General features: G+C 42.5%; 2 protein-coding genes across 2 annotated transcripts; one reads left to right on the plus strand and one right to left on the minus strand.

The window, feature by feature from the left end:
• The first annotated feature begins 975 nt into the window (after window positions 1-975).
• Window positions 976-12,176, plus strand: vps4a (vacuolar protein sorting 4 homolog A). Its single transcript, XM_079162868.1, has 11 exons — window positions 976-1,380; window positions 2,027-2,138; window positions 2,253-2,397; window positions 2,493-2,554; window positions 2,781-2,900; window positions 3,991-4,147; window positions 4,917-5,065; window positions 5,197-5,278; window positions 6,849-7,068; window positions 7,182-7,322; window positions 10,090-12,176. Exons 1-11 carry the CDS (start codon window positions 1,360-1,362, stop codon window positions 10,189-10,191), a joined length of 1,311 nt encoding a protein of 436 aa, XP_079018994.1. The 5' UTR covers window positions 976-1,359; the 3' UTR covers window positions 10,192-12,176.
• Window positions 12,177-12,303: 127 nt separating this feature from the next.
• On the minus strand, window positions 12,304-20,002 carry cdk10 (cyclin dependent kinase 10). Its single transcript, XM_079162318.1, has 13 exons — window positions 19,837-20,002; window positions 18,584-18,656; window positions 18,414-18,485; window positions 18,125-18,227; window positions 17,887-17,968; window positions 17,431-17,498; window positions 17,027-17,079; window positions 15,680-15,749; window positions 15,351-15,410; window positions 14,567-14,690; window positions 14,315-14,454; window positions 13,849-13,901; window positions 12,304-13,753 (listed from the first exon to the last, which is right to left on the minus strand). The coding sequence occupies exons 1-13, from the start codon at window positions 19,924-19,926 to the stop codon at window positions 13,659-13,661; spliced, it is 1,083 nt and encodes a 360-aa protein (XP_079018444.1). The 5' UTR covers window positions 19,927-20,002; the 3' UTR covers window positions 12,304-13,658.

Consider the following 20,002-nt stretch of genomic DNA (forward strand, 5'->3'; position numbering starts at 1 on the left):
CTGCTAACTGCCACCTGCAAAATACCCCCAATTGTACATAACATGATGACGTGATATGTCGCAGCAAAGTACTGTCCCATTCATATTTACACCATTTTAGGCCCACATTCAAACATTTACCAAGTGACGTCAGTTAAGTCCCTGAGGGTTCAAGTTTAAGGCTTTAGGCCCAATCCCAATCTCCACCCTTACGGACTCACGGACTTTGAGGTGCGCTCCCGCAAAGGGTTTAGTTCTGTCCCACTGTGAAATCATCGAGTGTTTGAGGGCTCTCTGGCAGACATTTTGAGCCCTTTATGAACCCTTTCCGTAAATCATCATTAGATGCAGACTTTGCCTAAGGGAATTACCCACAAATCATTGCAATGTGACGTTAAATATGGGGTAACCAGTGGAAAAATGGAGACGTAAAAAAAAAGAAAAGGTGAACAAAGGGGACAATACAAATGTACTCCGAAACATTGAGGGTTAAAGATGAAACAAAAAAACACATGAAATCAGAGAATATTTATTTATTTATTCATCAAATATTTGATTTTGTAATTTAAGCTGTTCGGACAAAAGCGAGTAAGTAGATTATCTGAAATTACCTCTCATCTTGTGAGGAAAGAGCCTGGAAGACTTTCAAATCAGGGAGTAAAAAGTATAAATGAATTACCCACAATTATACATCTTATTTGTTGTCATTGTCATGGTAACATGATATGTTGCAGCAAAGTGCTGTCCCATTCGTATTTACACCATTTAAAGCCCTCACAGTCTCTCACACTCAACCACTTAACAGGTGACGTCAGTGAGTCGTTGAGGGTTCAGGGTTTGAAGCTTTAGGGGGGACATTGGGGTTGGGCCCTGGTTTAGGGGGACACATCCATTTTGGGCCCGCTCACACTACATACTCCGGTACAGTAGATGGCGGTGTACAAATTATAATCATAAGTAACGGTTGCAAGCTGCCATTAAAATAAAAGAAAGAAGAAGAAGAAGAAGAAGAAGAAGAAGAAGAAGAAGAAGAAGAAGAAGAAGAAGAAGAAGAAGAAGAAGAAGAAGAAGAAGAAGAAGAAGAAGAAGAAGAAGAAGAAGAAGAAGAAGAAGAAGAAGAAGAAGAAGAAGAAGAAGAAGAAGAAGAAGAAGAAGAAGAAGAAGAAGAAGAAGAAGGAAGCCGCAGCCGCAGCCTCCTTGTTGCTGTGGTTTTGTTGGGTCGAGGCAGAGCTGTCATATTAGCTAGCGGTTCGCCAATGCACTGTTTTGTCATGTCAAGAGCAACACAGGGCTGCTAACGGGTTCATTTCTTCACATATCCGCCTTTGGGTTGAGTCAGGGGATAGAAATCTGAGCGCGAGAGTACAAGAGTGAGATGAAATGACAACGTCAACATTACAGGTAGGCTACTGTTAGCTAGCCACCGTTAGCTCGCTACAACTGGACACAACTTGGCTTTGCTGAGCTAACGTGTTAGCAGAACAGCTGACGCTAAAGCGCGCTAATGTTGTGAGCAAGCCAGTTTAGTTTAACTGAGCCTTCAGATAGTGCACTGCCTTAAAAATAAAATGAGCGAAAACGATCTATTCCTAACATTACTGTACTAGCTAACTATAAACAATAAAAACAATAATATTAACTCATTCTGGTGTGGGTTATGAATCTGTATTGCTAACTACTGTCAGAATGTTTATAACGGTAGCAGCCGCTCCACCGTTAGCTTACAGATAACATGGAAAGAACAAAACCAGATTTACGTTGTGGAGCATTTGACTCTGCTAACTATAACTGACTTAAGCCACAGCACAGTGAATTTTGTTGTAGAATCGGTGGAACTTTTAGGATCCCTTTGTACAACATGCTATTTGTGTAATTTGTGTTTTGTTTTTAATTGATGCTCCAGTGTTGACGTGCGCAGACCCATGTGAGGATCACTAACGTGTACATTCCCTGCCTTTTTTTTCTCCACCCTCAATGCATCTCACATCTACATCGCATTACATCCTCATCTGTCCTCTGACTGTATTTATCTGCATCTCTGCTGCAGAAAGCAATTGATCTTGTGACAAAAGCCACAGAGGAAGACAAGGCGAAGAATTATGAGGAGGCCTTGCGTCTGTACCAGCACGCTGTGGAGTATTTCCTACATGCCATCAAATGTGAGTGCCGTAGCCTAACGGGCAGTCAAATTAGTTCTGTAACCCTCCCGTCGGTGCAAACGTTGTTGGGTATTCATTCACGTTGTTGTTTGGAATTTCGTCTTTCCCCTTCAGATGAGGCCCACAGCGACAAGGCCAAGGAGAGCATACGAGCAAAGTGCATGCAGTACCTGGACCGGGCGGAGAAGCTGAAAGACTATCTGAAGAATAAAGACAAACAGGGCAAGAAGCCTGTGAAGGAGGCGCAGAGCAATGACAAGTACGCCGTCTCTTCTGCCCTCTCTGGGAAACATGTTCATAGTCTGTGAGCTCTGCTGTATTTGTGTCAACCTCTGTGTTTGTGTTCCGGTGTAGGAGTGATAGCGACAGCGAGGGTGAAAATCCAGAGAAGAAGAAGCTGCAGGAGCAACTTATGGGTGAGTAAACATGTACTTTTGAATAACACCACGCTTCTTTATATCTTCACCTGAAGTGATTGTATTAAAAGTGTTGATCAAATGCATCATTTTTGTATTCATTGGTAGTACTCTGGGGGTCAGTGGGGTTGTGTTTGTGCCAGGTCTACAGGTGTTCAATCACCTTGAAAGAAGTTTTCTTCCGTCTGTATTGTCAATCTTCATCATGCGCTGCCTGTGTGTCCAGGTGCCATTGTAATGGAGAAGCCCAATGTGAGTTGGAACGATGTGGCCGGACTGGAAGGAGCTAAGGAAGCTCTGAAGGAAGCTGTCATCCTGCCCATCAAATTCCCTCACCTCTTTACAGGTACAGTTGGGCGTTCCCCGCTCTAATTCTGTTTACAGCTAAAAATGTTTATCAACAATTGTATAATTTTGTGACAATGAAGGGGAAATACACAGCTGAAACTGAAATGTTATTTGGAAAGACATTTTTATATTCAATGTATCATTTAGAATCAGATCAGAATCAGAAATGGGTTGTGGCCAAGTACGTTGCACACACAATGAATTTGGTAAGGGGATTGGTGCATAACAATAAACACAGTGCAATAGTATAAGACATAAAAAATATGAAAATGTACAATCAAATATGGTAAACAAAAAAATAAGAGTACGTTAAAACAAGTATATTATTAAAGTGTCAAGTGTATATTAATAGAGAAAAGATGTGCAAGGGTGTGTAACTGTAAGAAATTGTCCTGGGGATGTAAGTGTCTGAGTCCGTGGGGGTCCTGAGCTTTATCAGCTCCCACTGGAGGTCCTGGGTTATGGTGGAGCCCAGGAAGCAGAAGGATTCCACAGAGCTGAGGGAGTCACACGGGCCCACAACCATCTCCACTGTCCAGCGTTAAGCTCAAGTTGTTTAGTCTGCACTCCGCACCAGGTCGATCTCCCACCTGTAGGCGGACTCATCCCCACCAGAGTCATGTGTCATCTGCAAAACTTTTAATTTTAATTAATAATTTGTTGTTATTACTTTATTAATTCATTTTCTACTTCGAGGCTATCAAATATGATTTGAAAAAGGATTTGCTACTTTGTTACTTTACTTTGATACATTTCTGTGTTTTATGTCATTGTAAATTTAATCTTTTTGAATTCTGGACTATAGGTCAGACAAAACAATGTGATCGTAGGATGTCAGCTGGATCTCTGGAAATATTGGATGACCATTTCTCAGTGTTTTCTTTGATTTTATAGATAAATAAAAAATGAATAGATAATCCTTTTGTTGTAGCCTCATTTCAATATCACTAGAAAAAAAAAGTCACTTTAGATGTTTTGTCAAATAGCATTTGAGCATTATCTCTTTTGGACTGTACCCTGGAGCATTTGTACCCTAGTATGTCCTCATGTGACATCACAACATCACTTCTGGTCCCTTGTGTTCTCAGGCAAGCGGACTCCGTGGAGAGGCATCCTGCTGTTTGGCCCTCCAGGGACGGGGAAGTCGTACCTGGCTAAGGCCGTGGCCACCGAGGCCAATAACTCCACCTTCTTCTCTGTCTCCTCCTCGGACCTCATGTCCAAGTGGCTCGGAGAGAGTGAGAAGTAAGTCTTTCCTGTAGTCTTAAGCTGTACTCTACAAGTGTATTGTAGTGAAAAAATATAGCAGAATGAACAAAAGTAAATCATGATAAAATGCATTCAGCAGTTATCACTCAGAAGCTGCTATTGTAAGTTGGGCCCCTTGGGCCTGAACCCCTCCCTTCGCAATAGGATCCTGGACCTTCTCACACAGACACAGAGACGGTGTGACAGAAGCGAAGTAAAATTGATACTAGATCTAAATCGATGATAGTTGACTTCTCATCACTGGATCCTGTGTGAAGCAAGTCGGGAGCACCAAGTTTCTTGATGTGCACATCGCTCATGACCTCGGCTGGTCATGCAACAGCACCGCCCTGACCAACAAGGCACAACAAGAAACTCAACTGCCTCTCCGACTGAAGAGAGCCAGCTTCCCTCCACCTGTCAGAGCACAAGTCCCTACAGAGGATGGTGAAGTCAACAGAGTCCTTCTTTGGACCCTCTCTCACCTTCGTCCATGGCATCTACTCTAAATGCTGGCCTCCAAGTTTATAAAAGACCCCTCCCATGGAACCTTCACTCTGCTGGAGGAAGATCCTCCAGACTCAGCAACAGCTTCATCCCCCAAGCTGTCCCACTCACAACAAAAGATGCCTACAACTCCCCGTTAATCCATTCCCAATCCAGACTGGCAGCGCTCTGTCTGTGCCACTTTTCACCTCTTTCACTCGCAGTCGCCACTATGGAGCCTCCTTTAAGAATGCTCTCCACGTGTCTCTGTGTCTCCCAGGCTGGTGAAGAACTTGTTCGACCTGGCTCGCCAGCACAAACCCTCGATCATCTTCATTGACGAGGTGGACTCGCTGTGCGGCTCCAGGAACGAGAACGAGAGCGAGGCCGCCCGCCGCATCAAGACGGAGTTCCTGGTCCAGATGCAGGGTGAGCCAAATGAAATGAGAACAATACAAAAGCGACAATAGAAACTACAAAATCATCTTAAATATGCTAATACATAACCCTGTATGGACACAGAAGCAGGAAGTGCTGACTGAAGCGCTCTGGTTTTGTAGGTGTGGGAAACAACAACGATGGTGTCTTGGTTCTGGGAGCCACCAACATCCCCTGGGTGCTAGACGCTGCCATCCGCAGGAGGTCAGAGGTCACTTCAATACTCCTCTTTTTATTTTGTTGGTGTTTGTCTCACCCTGACTTTGTTTTAATGTCATTCAAATAAGCTCATTGTTTCCCTAGGAGGAGTAAATTCTTCTGTCAGTCAGAAGAGACTTTTCACTGTACCCTAAGTAAATACATTTTGATTCAGGGCAACAGGAGCATGGTTTTCTTTAGTGTATAATCCCCTGTAAAGAAGAGTCCTTTTTATATCTACATATGGAGCGGGTCCTCTTCACGGAGTCCACCATGTTGCTACGGTAGCCCAGAACGGACAAACAAAACACCGGCTCTAAATAGAGCCATTCACGTTTTTGCGTCGGCCACCGTAGTTCTGCTACACGCTTCCGGTGTGGGATTTGGTGGTATCTAGCAACTGTAGTGGTGTTACGGACTATTGTTGATCCGTGATCCATACGGATCCGCCCTCCTCTTTAAAGTTAACCATCACAGTGTGAAATAAAGTTTTACTGACTATCGTTATCGGCCAATATTTAGTAAAAATATGCGATTTATGCTTTTCTAGTTTCTTGATAATGTTACATTCTAAACCAATCCGTGTTTGCATTCAACAGAAGGAAAGCTAGTAACATTAGCAGCATCGCTAACGAACAAATGTTCCATTGAGTTACATTATGATGCGTTCAGGCTCAGTTCAGTTTTTTAGCATGAAAAAAAAACAATCTTTTGTTCTCTAATCATTTGAATTTTGAGTTTTTATGCAAAAACAATAGATGACTATAAGAAAGTAAAAGGATAACATTCAGAATTACAAATGGTTTGAACTGACTTCAGAGCAGTTGAAATGTCTTGTAGACCAGCTGCTATAATCCAACAAAACAACAAACAAAACCGATCTGGATCTGCCAATATGGATCATCAATGATCGACAATTGGTATCGGCAGCAAAAACTGTGGTCAGGGATCTGTAAAAGTTAGATTTCCTCCCTCTTTTCTTTTGTGCTGATCTGATCCGTGATCCGAACCGTGACTTTTATGATCTGTTGCACCCCTATCTAGCAGTGAGGTTACAGATTCCACCTAACTGAATACCCCGCCGCTCTTTCCTCCCTTTCCAAGAGTAACGTGAGCCGCAGAGTGCAAAAACGGGATAACGTCGTTGGCCTCGCTCAGAGGCCATCCATACCATAATAACACTATTACTAGGAGCAACGGGTGCCTTGGTTTTGCACTCTGCAGCTCATGATACCACGGCTTCACAAGTGTGTCGGAGAACTATGGTGGCCTTTAAGTAGCGTAAAAATGCAAAGTCAGTGTTTGGTGAAGAGTACCAGCTCTTTTTGTAGATATGAAGGTCTCATTCTAAGCTAACGAAAATGCAGGTGATTCATGAAAACATAGTTATAAATATTATATTCCATTTTTGCTAATGGATCCCCCTATATGCTACACACTGGCCCTTTAAATCATGTATCGCCTTTAAATGATTACAATCTGTTAAATGCTTAAAAAAGAAGTTGATGGAGGCATTGTAAGGCAGATAAAAAAAAAACCAAAGCTGGTGAATGTGTGATTGAATGGATCTTGTCAGATTTGAGAAGCGTATCTACATCCCTCTGCCGGAGGAGCCGGCTCGGTCTCAGATGTTTCGTCTTCACCTGGGCAACACTCCACACAGCCTGAGCGAGGCTGACCTGCGGCAGCTCGCCCACAAAACAGAAGGCTACTCCGGCGCCGACATCAGCATCATCGTCCGGGATGCTCTCATGCAGCCGGTCAGGAAGGTCCAGTCTGCTACCCACTTCAAAAAGGTGAGCTCATTAGAAATCCTTGGGGGCATGTTAAATGTCAGTGGAATTCCTGTTATTGTCAACTATTTTCCAGTTACTATTGAGCTTTGTTTTTCTTGTTCTTCCTCCTGCAGGTTCACGGTCCATCCCGAAGCAACAACCAGCTGATGGTGGACGACCTCTTGACTCCTTGTTCCCCTGGTGACCCTGCTGCCATAGAGCTGACCTGGATGGATGTGCCTAGTGATAAGCTACTAGAGCCCATAGTCTGCATGGTGAGACACACACACACACACACACACACACACGAAGGAACGTCACAGAAATGGCCAATGCTGCAGCTTGTTGTTTTGTTTTTAGTTGTTCAGAAATGCCTCTGATACAGCTCTAAATACTGGATCGGGTATCTGCGAGTACATAAGTCCATGCACCGATCTGATAGCACCTTATTTCTTTCCTGATGATGCTACATTGTGAACAACAAATCAGCAGGATGAGAGCTAGTTAGCGTTAGCTGTTGGCATCCGGTGGGCAGCACAGTCCTGGGGTCTCATTTATAACCGTTGAGTACGCACAAAACGCCAACGCTCTCCTCAGCTCAGAGGAGAGACCAAACTACCACGCTCGTGGTCAGATGATGAAATTATTATCAGCTGTAAAATACCGACAATTAGGGTTAAGGAACTGCACAACAGAGCAATAACCTTCTAGTACTGGGCATATATCACCAAATAATAATAATAATAATATATTTTATTTATATAGCGCTTTTCATGGTACTCAAAGACACTTTACATTAAAATTATCATATATAAAAGCTATAAATTAAAAACATAAAAACACAAAAATGGTCACACATTAAAAGCAGTTCTATAAAGGTGGGTTATGATTTGTGATTTGAATGTGGAAAGGTCAGTGCAGTCTCGGATGTGTTTGGGGAGTGAGTTCCAGAGGGAGGGGGCAGCTATGGAGAAGGCTCTGTCGCCCCATGTCCGGTGCTTGGTCCTGAGTGGAAGAGAGAGGAGGTTGGCATCAGAGGAGCGGAGCCGACGGGATGGAGTGTGGTGGTGGATCAGGTCGGTGAGGTAGGAGGGGGCCTGATTATGGAGGGCTTTGTGAGTGAGGAGAAGGATTTTATATTCGATTAGTTGTGGGACGGGGAGCCAGTGGAGGTTCTGGAGAACAGGGGTGATGTGGTCACGGGAGCGGGTGAGCAGGCGAGCAGCAGAGTTCTGGATGTACTGGAGTTTATTTAGGATTTTGGATGCTGTGCCGTGATAAATACTGTTGCAGTAGTCGATTCTGGAAGTGATGAAGGCGTGGATCAAAGTTTCAGCAGCAGATGAGGAGAGTGATGGGCGGAGACGGGCTATGTTTTTTAAGTGAAAAAAGGCAGTTCTGGTGATTTGGTTGACGTGGTGTTCAAAGGAGAGGTTGCTGTCAAACATGACTCCGAGGTTGCGGATGTGTAGGGAGGGAGACAGAGTGGAGTTGTCGATGGTGAGGCAGAAGTTGTGACTGGTTTTAGTGAGAGATTTGGGACCGATGATGATCATGTCAGATTTATCACAGTTGAGTTTGAGGAAGTTGGTTTGCATCCATGATTTAATGTCAGTGAGGCAGCTGGTCAGAGTGGAGTGAGTAGCAGTGGTAATGGCCTTTGTGGAGATGTAGAGCTGGACATCATCAGCGTAGCAGTGGAAGTGGAGACTATGTTGATGTATGATATTACCAAGAAGGAGAAAGTAGAGGATGAACAGAAGGATAAACGTTTTGTGAGTGAAATCGCTGCAGTGAACACGACACGAGCAGAGGAGTCCCCTTGGTGATGTCACCTTCTCCAGTCACCTCACCTTCATCTTCACCACAGGCTGCACATTAGGATTGTGTGAATCAGTCTGGAAATAAAGCCACAGCTCTCGTACGCTCACTCCATATCCTCATTATCAGTCCTTATCATAATGCCACAAGAAAACACTAGTCAATAAATACACTGTGTTCACCTATCAAACTTCCTTTTGGAATACCACCGATTGTTGTGATCATTGTGGAAGTAATCAGTCTGATTGCTGTGAACATAAATACTTCGGTGAGACTCGTGATGTACTGCGCTGCACGTTAGATACTCTGGCACTGTTAGGACCGAGTCAATGGAAGAATTAATTAGGAGTTTCCTCGCAAGTTGCCGTGATTCACCGTAAAGTCCCACTGATCAGCAACTAATTCTATTCATAAGGGGCTTTGCATTGACCGTTTATGGTTGGACGTTGACGTGTAGAGGGCGGGATGTGATGCTGAACCAGCTGCACACACTTACAGGGTGATTTGGGATTTATATTTTTTGGCGTACATGTATTTAGTGGGGATCCTACGCTGTTTCAGAAATGAGACCCCTGGTGGGCTAAATAACGGCGCTAACATCTAGCGTTAACGGAGGTTGCATTGAGTTATTATTATAGTTATTATTGAGTAACTATGATGCGTTCAAGCTCTAATCAGTACAAAATAGTATTGGGCAAAGGACAATTTAAAACGTTATCGTGATACAAATGTAAAATTTAGTTTTGCAGAGAAATGCAGTTGTTATAGCAATATACAAATGATATTAGAGAGGGAATAATGACCTGCTAACCTTTTTTATTTTCAACACACTGTTATTGGATCAACAATAAGCAAGTTCAGGTATTGGAATCAGTTATTGGTGAGGAACCTCTAGTCATTTCAGATCGCCATAGCAACAACAAGAGAAAAAACCCATACATTTGAAATGAATGGTTGATGAGGTCTGTCCGTCTGTTTTATTTGGCACTTATTGACGATACCTGTTATTTAAAAAGTTTCACAAAGTCACATCTTTTCCACACGAGTGTGCTCCTGATTACATGTGAAACCATGCTGCTCATCTAAACGTTGTTCCACAGCGTGTTTATACTGTATCCACAGCAACACAAGAGTCCACACTCGGACCCTGGCTGGAGGAGAAATTGAATATAAAACACTAACGTAAACCAAAAATGTCTTGTATGTCCTATTCCTTTGCAGTCGGACATGCTGCGCTCTCTGTCCACCACCCGTCCCACAGTCAACACTGAAGATCTCCTGAAGGTCAAGAAGTTCACAGATGACTTTGGGATGGAGGGCTAAGAGACAGAGCCCCACCTCTCCCCGGGCCACGAGAAGGGTCAAACCGCTCCCAACAACACTCATCAACACCCCCACCTGCTGTACCGTTCTGTAGGCTTTCATCTCTCAGCTGAGCACTTGGTTCACTGCCTCTCATGGATTTCAAAATAAAGGACCGGTCTGTTTGACTTCTTATCACCCGGGCCAGAGTTTTTGAATTCTTGGAGGAAGTTGACCAAATGCTACAATAGAAAATGTTGGTGTGATTTGGTATGATGGACAATAGAGTCCACGTCTTTCCCCCATTTCAGACAATGTTGCGTTACAAAGCAGCCGCTACAGCGTATTCACTACAAGAACGTTTCATCTAACCTGCATTGACGTGAGGAAAGCTGCATTAGAATCTAAATGCATTAAGTTTGTCCCGCTCTGAGTCCATTCTATCTGACTGAAGGACTGTACTTTTTTTTTGGTTTTGCCTTTTTGCACTTTGCTTTGGATCGCAATGAAGGACAGTGACGTTTGATGAAGGAACAAAAGAAGACAATAATTCTCCTGCCAGGCATGTGAGTGTGTGTGAATGCATCTTGTGTTTTTATGAAACTTGTTTCTTAATTTATTTTGTGTCTATGTTGACAACCCTGTTATTTTATTATTTTTATGAAGAGTTAAATGAATGAATCCTCACTGCCTCTGTGTCCCTCCACAGCTATGTGTGTCTGCATCAGGCCTGTACCTCATGTTTCATATTTATAATAAAAGAGATGCGCTTGATTTAGAGCCACACAAGATATTTCCTCAATCCAAAAACTTTATTGAAAAACTCAATTGTAAACCTCAAGTTGCTCCTAAGAAAAACAATCTCACCACAAGGTTAATTGTGTAGCTTTTCTGGAGCTTTTGTCATATCACATGATCTTCCTCAGCTGTACGTCTGTAAGTTTTCCAATTTGTCATGGTGTGAATGTCATAAGAACTTCTCATACACTTTGTCTTAACATTTGAGGTTGAGAAACAACATTTTGTAGCTGTTCCGAAGCATTCGATTTTATCACATGACCTTCTTCACCACAGCTCTTAAACCAGCACGGATGAGACGTTCATGAACTGCAAACTCCATCTGCTGATGAAAACCATGTGATGTGATTGAAAAAGCTCAGGGATTGTTTCCTCAAGAATGAACTTTGAAACTCAGCTCCTGTTACTCTATTTAAATCAGCTTTCTGCACTCCATTTCCCAGAATACACTTGTCTTGACTGTGACGTCTTGCCCTCTTTTATTGAAGTTTGTTGCAGTCTGTTCACATCTTTACTTTAAGAGAATCGATCAAACGCATCTCTTTAAATCTGAGCGGTTAGTTTAGTTTGCCCTGCCGTAAATCGTTGAACAGTGTTACAGAACACTATCTCTACAACTTGACTGACTATACTAGAGATACAGTATGTTTACATTTGCAGTATTTATGTTGTTTCAGGATCATGTTTATTTTTTGTTCTTTTGGGATGTAAATGTACACACCAAGTTCTACTCTGAGGCAGACGCCATATTGTTTCAAACCTGTGTTCGGGGCTGGCTTTCCTTCTCGAACGTAAATGGTATTTGTCCCGTTGTCAGCTAACAGACGATAAGGAAAGCTAGCCCCGCTGGCTATCAACAAGCAGGACGACACAGTTAGTCAGGTTAAAATAATCTTTTTAATCAGCACCAACTCTGACCTCTCACTGTCACACCAGAACTGCAAGCATGTCTGCTAAAGCGTTACTGTAGCGCTACTAGTGTGTGTGTGTGTGTGTGTGTGTGTGTGTGTGTGTGTGTGTGTGTGTGTGTGTGTGTGTGTGTGTGTGTGTGTGTGTGTGTGTGTGTGTGTGTGTGTGTGTGTGTGTGTGTGTGTGTGTGTGTGTGTGTGTGTGTGTGTGTGTGTGTGTGTGTGTGTGTGTGTGTGTGTGTGTGTGTGTGTGTGTGTGTGTGTGTGTGTGTGTGTGTGTGGAGGTACGCACTGGTTCAGTGGAGGTCCGTTATCAACGTCCCTGTAACCATTACTACTAATTTAACCTGCATTAATAAAAAACTGACAGTTCAAATGAAAATTTTTTTTTTACATAATTTATTACGTTCATTAGCTGATGGTTTAAACATATTTAGCCCAGTCAAGTATCAGAAACTATGCTGAAACAAGTCTCGTCGTATGATAGCAGTGTTTGGTTAGCATGCTTGGTTCACTTGCTAAAGGTTGACGCTAGCTCGTTTTGCCAGCAAAGGTTTGTGATAATTTATTTTAGCTTGGAGCAATAGGTTCCAAAAAATGAATGTGAGCCCAAAAATTCGGCTAACGGTACTTTTTCACTTTGCTAGCATTGTTAAGGTAAAATGGACCATGACATTAAATGTTTAACTTTAGTAGCGGCAGCTCACAGTGGGTGTGAATAGTCTTCTTAAAGACTCTTAATATTGCTAGTAAAGGGGCTAAAGTATGGTGTGATGAACTTTGAATGGTACATTTGGGTATTTTTCAGTCTAGATTTGCCATTAAGCTAAATTGTAGGCTACCGTTTGTGTTACTAGTGTTCAGGCATAAATGGTTACTATAATTCATAAGAGAAAAAGGAGATTCATTAGTGTATGGCGCGATTTCTGTCTGTCATACCAGCTAGATCATCACTGATCATGTCCTGGAAAATGATCTCTGAGAAAAGAGTGGGAACCCTGAATCTTCTCATGTAACTCTTAATAAAATAAAATAAAGGGAATAAGCATATTTCCGAAAAAGTCAAACTCCTGTATCAACTAACAATAAGCGAGCATGTTCAGGGGTTCAGTATCTCACCTCAAGGACACTTTGACAGGGCACGCAGCCGGTTGTAAACACACTCACTTATGGCTGCGAGGACCAAACCTAAGATCTTAACAAGGCTGCCTTTTCATTTCATTTTGCCACAAACTCTGGTTTTCTTTGAGTCGTAAAGGCAGAATTTTCGCCAATGCGGTTTAAAAAAACCTCTTCAAGAGAGGCCGTCACACAGACCTAGTGGAACTGTGGGCAGAGCTCAAGCAAGTGGGTAGAGTTTCTACTCTACATGCCTTTTTACAGTCTTATCGTTTTGATGTTAGGAATCCAAAATTATCACAGATTCTTATAGAACATCTAAAATGTGACAAATGCTCGACACAAAGGGACATTTGTCAAGGCAACTTTGTCCTCGTTACTTTCATTTATTAGTGCGCAGACCTTGGCAGCAATACGAATATTAAGAAATCTGACAACCTCTAAATACTGGATCTGCATTAGAGAAGGTGCAATTACAGCCTTTTTTAAATGACCTCTAATTGGAGTTTGTTGGCTTTAGCTGTGTTGAAACGGATGCTAATTGAACAGGTCCTGATTTGCTCAACATTCCAGAGTCAAACGTCCTCGTGAGCAGAAACCAACATCCATTCCTGAGAATGTCGCCACCGCCACGGGGGTCGAGTCTCACCGTTGCCATCTTTGTCACACTTTCATTCGTTTCGGGTGGCAGTCTGCTGAAGCAGCGGCCCGCTTGTTGCGATGGTGGGGGAAGGTTGGCATCAGGTCTGGTTCACAGGCTGCACGGAGAAGCAGAGGGTCAAGACGAGTGATTCATCAGAGGGCAGGGTGGGATTACAGCTGATGCAGATCCAAAAACATTTATTTTACTCACGTAGAGGTTTCTCTTTGAAGTAGGAACTCTCCAAGGAATCTTTGGCATTGGCTCTGGATCAGGAAAACAAGACGATAATCAATTATTGATGAAAAAATACAGATACTGTTAAATCCACCCGATATGGGATCCAGGGAAATAAAGCACTGGCCCTCAACAGTCTTAGGGTGAGTCATACTGTAGGTCACCTTTATATGTGACACAGGGTCTAATGTGTTCTATTCAATCTAAGCACGGGGAGGGGGGGGGGGCTAGACCCGAGCTACACCCGTTAGCTGGCCATCGCGTGGAAAGAAGGGCATCAATATTTTCGGTTCATATTATGAAACTGTGGCGGGCCACATTTGACTGTGAAACTGAAGCAGCTACATGGGATTCAGTCATCGTTCATTACTTGCACCTGTGCTTTTCTCACTGTGACATGTTCAAACGTCTGTGAAAAAGGATAGTGTTTGTGTGTCTGTACCTGCGCTGTGGGTTGTACATGAAGAGCAGGTTGAGCAGTCTGTGTCCAGCATCAGACAGCCAGGTGAATTTATTCTTCAGGTTGTTGTACGGCTGCTTCCTCAGACTGTACTGACCAATGAGGGGCAGCTGAGAAAAACCCTGTGGGCGACCACGCACATAAACAAACTCAATTTGACCTGTTCCTTTAACATCACCAGACATCAGAGTGTTTAATTCATGCTGGAGACATATAGGGAGCTGAAGTACTCACCGGCCAGATGTTTTCATTGGGTGTTCCTAGCAGCTGAACTATCAGGTCGACCTGCTGGATCTCGGAGGTTCCAGGCAGCAGAGGTTTGTGAGCCAGCAGCTCAGCCAGGATGCAGCCGACAGCCCTTTGAAAAAACAAAAGAACATCATGGAAATGTCTGTTATCAACAATTCCTGCCATCTTTTCCCATTGTGGTTATGTGGTTGGAGAGAGAGTCTGCAATATCTGTGATTGTGATAAAACATAGACTGTATGTAAGATGTGGACGTAGTAGTCATGACATCATTAAATTGGTTTGTGGTTTTGAAGCATTGAGTTTGGCATTTTGGCCGTTTTTGCAACCAGTGAACCTAAGTAACCTTATTTGGTTTGCGGAGGAGTTACGCCTTGGTAGAGACGCCATATACGTCTCTAGTAGGCAACCTATCAATTATAAGGTAGCCCCGCCCTAAAGCATATTTCTTTATGGTCTGTTTGACTCTAAATGGACCATCATTTACTAAATGAACATCATGCTGTATTGAAGAAGACTTGAAACTAGAGATTGAGACCATAAACTCATGTTTACAATGTTTACTGAGGTAATAAATCAAGAGAGAAGTAGAGTCATTTTCTCATAGACTTCTATACAATCTGACTTTGCCCCGTGATGGCCATTAAAGAGAATGCAAGTTTAAAACACTTCAGCACTGGCTTCACTTTTCAGAACTGGAGGTGCAATAAGAGCATAAAGTTGACATGCGTGTGTGTTGGTGTCTCATAATGCCAGAGGTTGGAGCCTCACCACATGTCCAAAGCTGTAGTCTGGGTCTTGGTCCCTAGGAGGAGCTCTGGAGCTCTGTACCTGCAAACAGATGAAGGAGGGGGGCATGAAGGAGCAGACTATCGTGACAGTCGAGTCCTGGTCACCCCGAGTAAACGGGGCCAATGAAGGGGGAGGATTACTGAGAGAGATTAAAAGGAGGACTTTCCACTGAGGCTGCACAAGGACAAAGTAAGCAGCACAAGGGTTACCTCCAGTGCACAACGCACACATCCACATATATACATGAGGGGAATTAGGCCAACACCGTATTTACAGTAAACATGCCGAGAGGCCTGGCAGACACTCACCACAGTGTGACCACTCTGGGCGTCATGGGCTGCTGGGGGATGCCGTACATCCTGGCCAGCCCAAAATCAGCTGTATACATTAGAAACAAGAAACAGATCCATGAAAGTACTACCACTAATACTTCATTTATAAACATATATGGATGATCTTCCTAAGAAGTGTAAGACAGGATGTAAGGTGGGGGAATGTCTCATTAACCATCTGATGTGCACCGATGACTCAGTCGTCCGGTCTCCTTGTAGCGCTGGTTTACTGCTCAGTCTGCTCACGTCAAAAAGTTATTTTTTTCTGCAGTAAATCCAACTCTTAAAGAGGGTTATCATTACAGCTAAAACCAAGGAGGATCAAAAGCATAAGTTTTCTTTGTTTTTTTTATGGCAGACCAAGAGCTAATTGTGGTAAACAAAGGAAGATCGTGTTGCAAACTGTACGCACAATCCGATATGCTGGCATGTCAATTTCATGTGTACAGATGTTGAAACAGCTCTTTTTAAAGCCTACTGTACTCCACACAGCGCACTTGTGCTGCAGTTACAGTTAATGATGCATTCAGAGTCTTGCTCCGGCTCCCAAGACGAGTGATGTTCCCACCCTTCATGCTGCGTTGAGTTTTATGTGCAAATTGAAATGTTGATTGATTGAATGAAATGTTTTCATCATAACGGCTTTAACTGAGGCAACACAAGCTATTCCTCTTGTTTTTGGAAACATTGGAACAAATGTCTCCATGTCTTTTAACTACTGTTGACTTTTGAACTGCAATAATACTTGTCTTGGTGTCCTCGTATTGTATTTATTTGTTGTTGTTTTTCTTTCTATATGGACTCCTATGTCTGAAATAAAGTTATAAATATACATATATATATATATGTATATTCATTAAAGAAATTACTGAAAGAATGATGATATATATTTTTTTTTTTTCTGTAATTCTTTTTAATTAATCAGTCGATCAAATGTCAGAAAATAGTGAAAAATTACGCCAGACAGAATATTTGGCCTGATTGTTTAATAAATGACAATCAATCAATTATGAATTTAGCTTTGGATTCATTTTGTCTATCCATCAACTGATCAACAACACTTTTTGCCATAAAACTACCTACAAACTTAACGAACCTATAACCCTGACAAGTTTTAAATATAAAGGGATAAATGACACAGAAACCATGTCAAACTAGAAAGTATTACACAAAATGGCAAAAGAAAAAGATACTGTAAAAAGCAAAAAAGAGAGCGAGGTCAAAGGTCAGTTCTGGCAATAGTCTGGGATGTATGTCAGTGCAGGAATTATGGGAATGTTGTGAGAGCTGCAGAGGTGGTTATGGTTATAAGTGATGACTCACCAATCTTAACGCAGCCATTGTCTGTCATCAGCAGATTAGACACCTTCAGGTCCCTGATAACGAGATTAAAGAGGATAATTAATCGGCTCCCAGAGCATACCACGCTCCTCTGCGCACAACACAGCCCTCCACTTAGTCGTACTTTGTAGGGCTGTGTGCAGAAACTGCTTCAGAACCTTCTTTCAGCCACAGCTCGAACTGTGTTCTGCAGCAGCGAATCTTTTATTTTGGCGAGTTTGTTTTTCAAGCTCGGTTTAGACTTTGTCAACAAGACAGTTAGCTGACCAGCAAAGAACATGTATTATGATCCTGTTATTGGGTCAGATCTTTCTTTCCTGTGTATATTTATATAAAAAAAGATGGAGAGTTTGTTTTGGGGTTTCCAGCGAATGCCTGGGACTGACCTGTGTATGATAAAGTTGTGGTGGAGATACTCCAGGCCTCTGAGCAACTGAAGGACGATACACTTCACCTGGAAGAGGATAGCAGAGGGAAAACACATTTTTAATGGAGACGACACAACCGGACGAACACAAGGGGATTTCAATGTGCCCTCGTGCTGCAGGAATGAGTCCTAAAACATGGAAATGAGTCGCCGTTTTCTCACTTCCTGGTCTCAAAGTCAAAGGTTTATTTTGAATGGGTTTTTGGTGCGATGTTTGTTATAAGTTCTGTTAACACAAGCTGATTTTACTGTTTTGTTCTACGATGTAAAATAGGTCATAAATACCCCTCTGGTCAATTTAAAAGCGTGTACGCGTCTTAAAAAAGGGGGTTGCTGAGAATTGTCTCAATGACACAACTACATCACCAGAAAATGAGTCCTCCTTTAGCTTAGTGGTGGTGACGTGTGGTCCTACCTGAGCCTCAGAGAACGGCGTCTGCATGTTCTCCAGCAGGCTGGCCAGATCCTGTTCACAGTAGCTCATCACCAGAAACAAGCTGAACGACAAACACAATTACAGGAAAAAAGATGTTAGGTTTACAGGCTGCCACGAATATGACAGATTTTGAATAGTTACATGTAGAATATCTCTTTTTATTGCTAGTGAATCCACTGATGTTCCATCATGGCGGTGTGCGTACGCAATCCACTACCTCTCCAGGTGACTGCCGACAACCACTTCTTTTAGCTCCACTATGTTGGGGTGTCTCAGCCTCAGCAGCAGGGTGATCTCCCTGAGGCTACTGATGGGGATCCCTGATAGAAGGAGAAGGGTATCGACAGGTTCAACAGGTTTTACAGGTCATTTTTAACACGAAACTACAGAAACAATAAGAAAAAACAGGAATTAGACTGTAAAGAAATCTGTCAACAAACTGTGGATTCATATCAATAATAGATTAGGGAAACACATGGGAATCCGCTTTAGAGCAGTTATCTCACCATCTTTCTCTTTGTCCATCCGGACTTTCTTCAACGCTACAATCTCATCTGACTTGGTGTCGCGGGCTCGGTCTATATCAAGGACAGGGGACAGTTTATCCACTGAGCAGTTCAGATGATCTATTCTTTCATTTCCTAGTCAAACCAATCTGTGGTCGCGAATGACTTACATACGATGCCGTAAGTTCCTTCTCCGATGCGGTTAAATTTCTCGAACTCTCTAACACTTCTGCAGCTCCCAAACTAGAAAAAAAGAGTGAAAAGGTGGAGGTGACACAGAGGTTATATACTGTACTTTATGCGTCATCCTCGTCTCCAGTAATAGTTTAGAAGATGTAACGGTGCAGTTTGAACACAACGATACCTACATCCTGGATAAATATGACAGAATAAATGAACAGACACTTGGAAGTTGCACTATTTCCCTGGATAGCTCCATGTGGCATGTTTTATGTTTTCAGAACCACTTAAGTGATAATTTAGTGAAGTTGAAGTAAAAATGATGAACGACAATAAATCAATAGAGGGATCTAATGGGGATTAATCAAACAAAACAGGCGCCTTGAGCCACCAGGAAGAATTGGCTCAGAGAGGAATTTGCCATTACCTAAATGGAGAAAAAAAAGAAAACACTTCGATGCAAATCAGATAACCAATCTGGGACAATGTGTGATTACTTTGGCAATGAAGTTCACTCAATCCTAAAAAGGTACCTTGAAGGAAGAGAGGACACACTAAAAGAGTTCACCAAGGAATCACTGGATGACGTAGAGAGTTGGGTGCTTTAAAGTGTGCCGGCTTAGGTGCTGGTGGAAGCCAGTAATTAGATTGGATGCTGCTTGAGACGATGACTGAAGTAGTGAAGTGCACAGTCAGACCTTAATTTTAAAACTAAGTACTTTGACACAATGTGCTTTCATTAGCCCAGGTAGTTTATTAAATCATGTAAACACAAGCTCTTTTAGATGGCAGGGCTCCCTTAGATGGAGACAATGCCAAACTCCATTTAAAAATCAGCAATTTTAAGTACTTTGCTTATCAACACTCACAGCGACTTGCTTGAGATTGGCCCATTGCTGATAGCTTTTAACCCTACTAGAGATGCAATTTTAACTGTTACAGTAGTAGATAATGTTCTTGTTTGCTATTAACATTAGCTTTACACAGTTTTGTATGTGGACTGTGTTTAATATATATTGAGGGGAAGACATCTACACAGTGAGATTTTTCTATGACATTTAATGTTTCCTGTATCAAACATATGCCGAATTTCAGACTAGGTCATATGGAGTTTTGATAAGTGTTACCTTGTGATCTATGAGTTATGTATAGCTGCTGATAACGAGGGCATCATTTAACTATAAGAGTTCTAAATGGAGTTTGGCGTCCCTCCCTCCCCACTACACGGAGCTAATTCTCTTACCCTATCGCTTTGAGGCACTGTGAATGTGTTATTGTTCTTGATAGACTTGAGCTTTATGGGATCCAGTTCGTCGTCTGCTACGGCTTCCATTCTCCCATTAAAGATCGTTTTCAACCCTTTAGAAGACCCGCTATGATTCTGACTAGACGGGCCGCAGCTCAGTTAA

This window comes from Pholis gunnellus, assembly GCF_910591455.1.
Source record: "Pholis gunnellus genome assembly, chromosome: 7".
NCBI classification, from domain to species: domain Eukaryota; kingdom Metazoa; phylum Chordata; class Actinopteri; order Perciformes; family Pholidae; genus Pholis; species Pholis gunnellus.

Excerpts from the sequence above, each read along its gene's own strand:
- cdk10 (XM_079162318.1), bottom strand. The coding sequence starts at position 19,926 with ATGGAAGCCGTAGCAGACGACGAACTGGATCCCATAAAGCTCAAGTCT. Across the intron at positions 14,691-15,350 it reads ACTACAGCTTTGGACATGTG|GGCTGTCGGCTGCATCCTGG; the intron begins GTGAGGCTCCAA and ends GTTTTTTCAAAG. Across the intron at positions 14,455-14,566 it reads CCAATGAAAACATCTGGCCG|GGTTTTTCTCAGCTGCCCCT; the intron begins GTGAGTACTTCA and ends GGTCGCCCACAG.
- vps4a (XM_079162868.1), top strand. The coding sequence starts at position 1,360 with ATGACAACGTCAACATTACAG. Across the intron at positions 2,139-2,252 it reads TTTCCTACATGCCATCAAAT|ATGAGGCCCACAGCGACAAG; the intron begins GTGAGTGCCGTA and ends TTTCCCCTTCAG. Across the intron at positions 2,555-2,780 it reads GCTGCAGGAGCAACTTATGG|GTGCCATTGTAATGGAGAAG; the intron begins GTGAGTAAACAT and ends CTGTGTGTCCAG.